At 39.8% G+C, this 9,720-nt stretch overlaps 1 protein-coding gene across 1 annotated transcript; it reads left to right on the top strand.

Annotated features, from left to right (window-relative positions):
- Positions 1-767: 767 nt before the first annotated feature.
- lman2la (lectin, mannose-binding 2-like a) lies at positions 768-7,807 on the top strand. The gene is made up of 9 exons (XM_034710443.1): positions 768-966; positions 1,320-1,438; positions 2,455-2,572; positions 2,656-2,738; positions 2,872-2,904; positions 3,383-3,544; positions 4,066-4,180; positions 6,105-6,227; positions 6,342-7,807. The coding sequence occupies exons 1-9, from the start codon at positions 777-779 to the stop codon at positions 6,482-6,484; spliced, it is 1,086 nt and encodes a 361-aa protein (XP_034566334.1). The 5' UTR covers positions 768-776; the 3' UTR covers positions 6,485-7,807.
- Positions 7,808-9,720: the final 1,913 nt, after the last annotated feature.

The raw sequence follows: 9,720 nt of genomic DNA, 5'->3' as shown, positions 1-9,720 counted from the left end.
CACAGAGACAACCCATCACTATTAAACCTATGTGATTGCAATATTGCATTGGTTCATCATTTCAAAAAAACATTCCAAGCATCATACAAACACACGATATACAGGGCAACCAGAGATTTATTTTTCTCTTCAAAATCTTCTGTTAGAGTGCATGAACCTCAGCCAGTGCAATTAATCCACCAGTGTGTTCACCAAACAAACAATACTGCATTATGACCCATCAAACCTATAACTATTGAAAATCAGTTATTCAGTTACTAACATATTATTTGACAATAATTGATTATTGAATACAATTAAAGGAACCATTATATCCCCCTCCCCTATCTCACAGTACAGTCCACACAAGGAGCGTCCAAGGAAGCACGGTGCCTTTAGCAACCATTCATGGGATCACTATCCTAAACTAGGACGTGGAGCATGAAAGGTAACATGTTAATAAATCAATAAAAGAGAAAAAAAATGTTTGTTTTTTTATCATTAAATTTACGTCCGGTCGAAACAAGTGTCAGAGCTGAATGTGTGAAGAGCTTAAACACTTCTATTTTGTTGGAAATGGGATTATAGAAGTGTTTGGTAAAGCTCATTAACCTCTGCCACAGCTGCAGTCCTCGAATTTGACTCATTTTCTCATTATTTAGAACAGCGTCCAGACCATCCAATAGACAGAGTGCTTTCTGATTGACAATCAAATTGACCAATTGTGACGAGCCAGGCAAAGGAGTGAACCAATGGGAATAAAGCACACACTTTAGCTGGATGAATTTTGTCCTACAATGGCTGCCGTCAGCAGGAACTGTCATTTCAGGGAGCCCAGAACACCGTTCAGACGGAAAATAATGCCTTTTAAATCATACACAACCTTCGCTTTTCTGATCGTTATTGCAAGTCAGTGTTTTGCGGAGGAAGAACATGAAATGGAAGAGTTTTTGAAACGGGAATATTCCCTATCCAAGCCGTACCAAGGTAATACTCCCCACCGTTATGCATTGACTCACCGGGGCGAGGGACAGATGTTTCTAGAATAACTAGTATGAGACAAAACTACATGCAGGATTGAGCCTGAAATATTTCTTATCCTGCTTCCAGTCTTCTGACAGAATGCTGCTGCTGTAACATTCAGTTTTACAAGCCTGTAATCAGCTTTATTTATAGGCTCACCAAACCAGACTGTATGTATCACACAGGGCTTGCCCCTGAGCCTGCATGTGTTCTTTATTTAGTCACAAAGCAGGGCTGTTTTGTTGTCTATGTCAATGGGCTCGCTTGTGCTCTGTCAGCATTTCTCACAATAATAATGGATCTATTTGTGTACCCAGGTGTGGGATCCTTGGGCTCCTCCCATTGGGAGCTGATGGGGGACGCCATGGTAACCACCGACCAGGTGCGCCTCACACCTGACAAGCAGAGCAGACAGGGGGCAGTGTGGAGCCGCATGGTGAGGAAAGAAGTTTGACTTTTATGCTTATTATAACAGTGAAATAGTAAATACCTGAATCTGAATGGTGCTGATTGACTATAGCATCGCTGGTTTGGGATGATCCTGGATGATCTAGAGTTGTAGATCTTACAATCCTGATTCTCCAGCACAGGGGTTCCCAAACTTTTCAGCCCATGACCCCCAAAATATAGATGCCAAAGACTCACGACCTCCACTGTTCCTCAAAGTGATTTAATGTGTCTTCATTTAGCTGGTCTGCAGAAAAATAACCTACCTATATGAGCTGTGGCTATGTGGCTGTGTTTCCTGTGCTGTTATGAATTAACCTACTGCTACTGATGCTTTTGTTAATTAACGGTTCACTAACTCTAAACTTAGGAGTCATCTGGCAAAAAGAAAGGCAGAAAAATCATTACATTTTCTATTTTCAAGGTTTTATTTAAAGTTTAGCTACAATTTGTGTCCATATTTTTTACTATAACGGGTAAAATTTACTGTTTTTAGATAAACAGAAAAAAAAACATTCTGGAAGACATCTCACGACCTCCAGTTTGTGTCTCGCGACCACCCAGGGGGTCCCGACCCCCACTTTGGAAACCCCTGCTCTAGCAGATTTCTTGCATCCAAGAGAACATGACAGGCAGGGTCATCGAGCATCAGTTGAATGTAGGAGACTTGCGCACTCAGTCCCCTGTTTGTTACATGAATCAAGCCTAAGCTAGTGAATCGATCCTGAAATAATCCTGCTCCCATGAAGACTAAGTGTTTATTTATTTGTAATAACAGTTTTAGAAAGGTGTTGATTTACCTTCATGATCACTGCGGAAGATGTTGTTTGAACTTCATATCCCTAATAAGCCAATCTTTTTCCACATCACTCAACAGAAGTCCTGAGCATTATGTTTTATTTGGCAGCTGTTTTCTGGCTATTGAGGAGGAAAAACATGTGGACCAGAAAACTGCAGTTGCATTGAAGTTTCCTCCATGTATTTATTACTTGTGTGTTTTCCCAGCCGTGCCATCTGAAGGACTGGGAGATGCAAGTGCACTTTAAGATTCATGGTCAAGGAAAAAAGAACCTGAACGGTGATGGGCTGGCCATTTGGTACACCAAGGAACGCATGAAGAAAGGTAAACTATTTTATTCATCTTAACTGTGTCCTTATTATATTAGTCTCATCACTTGACTGCTTTTTTTCTTCACTGTTTTGCAGGTCCTGTATTTGGAAATATGGACAACTTCACAGGCTTGGGTGTGTTTGTGGACACATATCCCAATGAGGAGAAACAGCTAGAGGTATGCTGGAGTAGAGTTGCTTAACATGTTGTTGGAGATAAAGTGGAGATGAAATGAAGTGTATTGGCGGCAGCTCTGGCAAATTTATGTAAAGGGCTGTTTTGTGTTCTTTTGTGCAACCGTTTGGAGACAGGCGCAGAAGAAAAGATATACTCCTCGCACACAGGTAAATGGCTTTTGAAACGATCAACCCCAACCTTGACCTAAACACAGTTTCTATTGGTCACTTATTATGCTTTTCTGTCTGCAAACATACCTTTTAAAAAACATAAACTGTAACATGTTTAGTTTGTGTTGTCCCTGCATGATTGCTGTCAGGTCTTGATAAGAGTAACATCAATTCTTCAATGAAATGAAACTAAAAGATGAACTAAAACTAACTTGAAGTTATAGTATTTATGTCATGAATGTCTTGAACATTAATGCATTTTCTGCTACATAGTGTCAACCCTCCATTTAAATCTCGAGTTTTTCCAGTGATTGAAATAGTGACCTGACCTCACAGTCATTCCCACAGTGAAGAATTCACATTTGAATGTGTTTTTACAACAATCAGAACATTTTCTAATCTTGAATAAACTCTCAACTTTATTTTGAGGGTCATACTTAAATCATAAAGACTCCTTAATTTTTCCCTCCACTAGAGGATCTTCCCCTTCGTCCTGGCAATGGTCGGCAATGGCACCATGAGTTACGACCATGAGCGAGACGGGCGGCCCACAGAGCTGGGAGGCTGCAACGCCATGGTGCGCAACCTCAAACATGACACCTTCCTCTTCATCCGATACATCCGCCGCAGGCTCACGGTGAGAGACCCACACGCTCTGATCCCTGTCTCCTATCGTTCACATTAATAATGCTTTGAGCACACGTTGATCAACGGTATTTGCATTCACTGAAAAGACAGAGTTTGACTTGCTAATGTTTATTTAATCTTTGTTTGTGTAAGGTGCAGACTGGCTGAGCTTTTGGGGGATGCAAAAAAAAATCAAAAAAGGAACTTAGTGCAGATGTAAACAAAGAGTAAAACAGGACAAACGGAAAAAGATACAATCTTAGAATAATTTATTTACAGAGTGTGTTACAGATGGGTAAATTCATAAAGTTTTAAAATTACAGTTAGAAAAAAACCAGGAAATTTAACTTAGCTTCATGCTGATTCTGGCACATTTAGATTGATGCATGTAGCTGTTATTAATGTGCGTTGTCCTAATAACGCCAGGCCTATTCTTGTGAACTTACATCTCTCTTGTTTAAAGTCAAAAACAGCCATTCATATTTTGACCGTTAAAGTCACAGGCACTCTGTTTCTGCATCTGTGTTTTAGGTGATGATCGACATTGAAGGACAACATGAATGGAGGGACTGCCTGGACATACCCGGAGTGCAGCTTCCTATGGGCTACTATTTTGGAGCTACAGCCCTGACAGGAGACCTCTCAGGTAAACAGATATTTCTGACCGTTTTTATTTACTGCATTGTTTTTCCTGTAATATACAGGGGGGCACGAGGGTCAATCGCAGCCTTATCTTGCCCCGATCATGGCCTGGACTCGGCCCGATCACAGTCGGATCTAAGCCCAATCTCGACCCGATCATAGCCCGATTACAGCCGATCACGGCCCGATCTAAGCCTTGATCGAGGCCTGATCGAGGCCTGATTATGGCCTGATCTGCAGCTCCAGACCAGGCAGACAAATATCTGGCATGTTTGAAAGTTTGGCCAACAGCATATTCTCACACAGTGAAAGCAGGGCGGGGATCCTGTTCCTCTGCTTTAGTTTTTTTTTTTTCCTGATTTCATCTGTGCAAAATGATAGACCGCATCAGAAAGTACCACAACAAAACGCTGCTTTATGTAGAACTGAAATATCCATAAGCGTACACTGATCAGTTATAACATTGTGACCACCTGTGCAGTCTAATGCAATCTGATACAGCAGCGCTACCACAAATTATACTTTTTTCTAAGCTTCTACATCTTCAGTTTCTGTTGCCACATCAGGAAGAGGATCATTCTACTTTATGATTGTTTTCAAAATTTGTTTTCTCAGACTTCAACTTCTGTCTCTGGGAGATTTCAAGGAATCTTTATTGACAACTGTCATTGTTCTGACCTGAGTTCGGTCGTGTGTTGTAAACATTAATTGAGTACAGTGTGAGTTGATATTCCACTATGATATTTATAAAATTACACAGTGCATGTGTTAATGGTAAACACTCAACACAGCTTTTTACCCTGCCCAAAACCCTCTTTTTACATACTACTGACATAATTTTTCTCTTTTAACATCTTCATCCATGGCCCAGATCTTATGTGTGATTATCTCAAGTGTGGTCAATCTAAGATTGCAAAAATGCCAAACGTTGTATGTTGTGATGAGATAATATTTTTTTTCAACATTAAACATATACTTGAAGCAGTAAGCAAAAGGGGAAGCAAGACAAAACATTAGTAAAAAATAAATAACAATAATAAGTAGACAAAAAATAAGAAGAAGAAAAATGAAGGGGGGGTAGTGTCATCCATCCTTCTACTCTGCTATTGTTCATCTCTATTCAGAGGGACTTGTAAGCAGTCATAATATTCTAAAAAGTTGGTCCAAGTCTTATTAAAATTGTGCAAAGAGCCTTTCAAGGCGTATTTTATTTTTTCAAGTTTAAGAAAATGCATGGTGTCTCTAATCCATGTAGTGAAGCTGGGAGGTGATTGTGCTTTGACATCATTTTTAACTGTTTTCATTGTATTTTATATACAGTCAGACGAAGGACCTCTCACTATTCCTACATTTGTAACCTTAATAATAATCCAGAATACCTCTGTTTCTATGGTTTATGTTACTAGCATAAGATTTAGAAGCTCTATCTGCAGATCTGGATCTTAATCTTCAGAGTGAACATTTTTTTAACCACCTGGAAACAAGAATCTTTGTGCTTTGGTTTCCTTAAAACAAGCCGTTTGATACCTACTGAGAGATGTCATCTCATGGCATCAGCCAATACCGTGTTTTTACAGCAGTTTTGCATTAATTGTGGAATCTCCTCCATGATTGGAACAAGCGTAATGGATGCTGTTGTCAGTTGATTGCAGTCTGCATCCTCACCACTAGATGGCACTAAGCACTTCTCCTTTAAACCAACAGGTCATTCCTAAAATTAAAGCACTTTATATTTCAGGAAAAAACAAACTACAGACCCTTAATTTAAAGGATGTGTCATTTAAAGCAAATGATGACATATTTAGATTTCACAGCAATGTCTCTGTAGTAAAAGTGGGTGGCTCTTTTATCACATATATTCACCCCTGATATGTCATGTGTTGTTGCATATTATGTTTAATCACACTGTTATGATTCTCAATTTATAGACAACCACGACATCATCTCCCTGAAACTCTACCAGCTGACGGTCCTGCGGAGTAAACAGGAAGAAGAGGAGGAGGCGGAGGAGATAACCATACCCAGTGTTGACAACTTTGAGCTACTTAAACGTAAGACACACAAACGCATGCACACATTATTGTGAAATAACATAAATGCGTCACTATAATTCTCTTTATCTATTTTTATTTTTATTATCCTCTTACCGCCATCCTCTCTTCCAGTGGGTCAGATTGATGAAGGGATGAGTGGACTGGCCATATTTTTCACTGTCCTCTTCTCCATGCTGGGTTGTATCTTCCTCATTGTAATCGGCCTGGTGGTGTACAGCCACTGGAGTGAGAGCCGACGCAAGCGCTTCTACTGAAAGCCGGAGAGGGTGATAGTAAAAAAAGACTGAGGTCTGTGAACCCAGCCGCACTGAGACACGTAAGCCCCCCCTGCTGTGGGCCAGTACAGCTCAGTGAGGAGAACACTGTAATGACCAGAGATGAAGTCACCTGCTACAACTAAAGCCATCTTCAAACTCTGCCGTTGGTAGTCATGAAGCAGTAGAAGGACTTCATTTTACACCTCAGCCACTGCCTGACATGCACCAACTTGGCCTTACCATCTCCACCTCTGTTACACAACAGGTCTCTACAACAGAGGTCTCTATGGTGATTTTTTTGTTAGTGTTATTAAATTTGATTGCTTTGAGAGATTTGTTCATACAATGAGAGTATCCATCGTGTTCATACTAGTGATCCAACTGACTCCAACCAAATAGCTCTACAATAATGACTGAAGAGGAGCAGAGCTGTGTCTCCACTGTAGCTTTTATTCTCTGTGCATTAGAAAGAAAAAACAATCCAGTGCTTTAACACTGTCATTTTGACTCAAAGTACTGTATGATATATTCTCATCCTGTAAGTGTAGTATGCATGATGTTTCTGAGAGTATTTTTATGGATCTTAGATGAGTTTTAACGCCTGTGTAAGGCGTTTGAAAAGCTGTTTTTGTCTCGTTGATGCATGTTGTGAGGATTTGTGTGTTTTCAGGGAAAAAAATCTATAACTCTAATAAATCGTAGTTTTTTCAACAATCTTACTGAATATTTATATTCATATTTGTTTTCCACAGATTTTATGAAACAAACAGAAGATTAATAAGTCAGTTGAAAGCAAATTCCTCCAATTATATATTTAAATATATACGTTCAAAGTCTGCCTTGCACTGAATGAAGAGGGCGCAGAGAATTTTAAAGACTACTCAATATAATAATATAACTCTAATAATAATATAACTATAACCTGATCCCTTTTGTTTACACTTTTGTTGTGTCTTTGCACATTGAAATGTAAAATGTCCTTATGTTTGTGTTTTTCTTTTGTGTTATATTTAAAAGCACCAACCTTCATAAATCATGTGTTGACTCCACTCTCTAATTTATGTTCAGGAAATCAGGCCTCCGTCTGTTTTGAGTTTTTCTTCAATCATGCTGTGTGAGGACGTTCTTGGTTCTTACAGCCACTTTGACAACCATCCTACATTATTTATATACTATAGTGTGAATATTTGTCACCTTCTGTTTGTTCGGTATGAAAACTGTGTGCCTCATGTATCCATTGTGTGCCCCACAGACTACATTCTGTGACTATCTTTGTCCTGAATGTATTTCATGAATCATTAAAGAAAAGTTTAAGACCTACATCAGTTGTTAATGGTCTCTTGTTTTGAACACTTGGCAGAATATAGTTCAGCATTTAACATGTTAAAAGGGAAATCCTAATGTTTTATCATGGGCCAAGGGGAGTTGAAGAAATTGGCATATTCAGATGAACAGTGCTCTAAAGCAGGGGTTCTCAGAGTGGGGGTCGAGACACAAATGGGGGGTTGTGAGATGTCTTCCAGAATTTTTTTTTTCAAGTTATCTAAAAATAGTACATTTTACCCATTACAATAAAAAATATCGACAAATATAAGACAGAAAGAAAGAAAGAAATGTACTTTGTTGATCCCCAGGGGGAAATTCAATCTTTTCGCTCATTTTTTCGGACATGATACACATACAGTTTTTTTGGTATATGCATACAAATGCACACACATGCAGTGAACATGCTTAGGGAGAGATGTCAGAGTGAGGATACTGCCGTCAACCAGCGCACCCAGAGCAGTTGGGGATTTGGTGCCTTGCTCAAGGGCACCTCGGCAGTACCCAGACAATTGAACCAGCACCTCTCCAGCCACCAGTCCACTTGCCAAGATTCGTCCATGCTGGGACTCGAGCCGGCGACCCTTCGGTTCCCAAGCCAAGTCCCTATGGACTGAGCTACTGCCGCCCCCTATACAGTAGCTAAACTTGAAATAAAACCTTGAAAATAGAAAATGTAATAAGTTTTCTGCTTTTCTTTATGTCAGATGACTCCTGAGTTTAGAGTTAGTGAACAGTTAATTAACAAAAGCATCAGTAGCAGTAGAGTAATTCATGACGGCACAGGAAACACAGACACATGCTCATATAGGTAAATTAATTTCTGCAGACCAGCTAAATGAAGCCACATTAAATCACTTTGAGGGACAGTGGGGGTCGCGAGTCTTTGGCATCTATATTTTAGGGGTTGCGGGCTGAAAATTTTGGGAACCCCTGCTCTAAAGAAACCTTACAAAAGATGATTTTAATTGAAGGTTGTGTCTGAATTTCTGGATGACACAACACACAGACCATTTAGGCTGACTTCCTGAAATGACTCAGAAATCCGCCAGATCAATACCTCACGTCTGGATGGAGTAACCAAGGTTTATTTAAGCAATATTACACAAGAGGTAGTGCTATGCACGGCTGTGATGTAGACATAGGAAAACATTAACAGCCGTGCTGGTATTCTGAATAACAACACAACCTCAGGTGTGATATTGCTTTTATGCAAAAGTTCTTAAAGAGGTACACTGCTGTTGTTTTTTTAAGCAAACAGTAAAAGTACAACAGGTTATGTTTGCTTACTTTCTTTCATTTTGCTCTCATGACATAACTAGCTCCAACTTGTTGGGACTTAGATCCATGTGAGGCAACCCAAACTGTTCATGTCTATTAGCTAATGCAGAGCAGCTACTTTGTATTGTGTTCATGTATCCGAGGGCTCCATTGAGAATATATTACATGTACTTAGGAGGAATGGTGTTTTTTCACATCTAGGCAAATGCTTTTTACTCTTTTTAATGTTAATTTTATGTTATTGAGCACACTTTCAGCTCAGTGGATCATATAGTTAAATGTCTCAGTGCTGTTATACTGTATATCTGATAGAATGTACCACTTCTGTTTATTTCTCTTTTTTCTTTTAGTTATGTTTTTGGGGCATTTTTGCCTTTATGACAGGACAGCTGAAGAGAGATAGGAGACATGGGGAGTAGAGAGCGGGGAAAGACCTGCAGTGAATGGTCACAGCCGGGATCGAGCTGGCAACCTCTGCGACAAAGGCTATGGCCTCTGTATGTGGGGTGCTTAGTCCTCGAGGCCACCAGCGCCCCCAATGTTTAATTCTCTTTACACACTCCATGAAACTTTTTTCCGTAGCCTTGCTCAGGCAGCTTACCTGCTCATGCAAAGGTAACCTGAGGTCA

Source organism: Notolabrus celidotus, chromosome 19 (assembly GCF_009762535.1).
Source record: "Notolabrus celidotus isolate fNotCel1 chromosome 19, fNotCel1.pri, whole genome shotgun sequence".
Lineage (NCBI taxonomy): Eukaryota > Metazoa > Chordata > Actinopteri > Labriformes > Labridae > Notolabrus > Notolabrus celidotus.
Note: the sequence above shows the minus strand (reverse complement) of the source record. Positions and strands in the feature narration are given on the sequence as shown.

Bases quoted from the DNA above. Each gene is read 5' to 3' on its own strand.
- lman2la (XM_034710443.1), top strand. From the start codon at position 777: ATGGCTGCCGTCAGCAGGAACTGTCATTTCAGGGAGCCCAGAACACCG. The intron at 967-1,319 runs GTAATACTCCCC...TTGTGTACCCAG, and splicing joins CCTATCCAAGCCGTACCAAG to GTGTGGGATCCTTGGGCTCC. The intron at 2,905-3,382 runs GTAAATGGCTTT...TCCCTCCACTAG, and splicing joins GATATACTCCTCGCACACAG to AGGATCTTCCCCTTCGTCCT.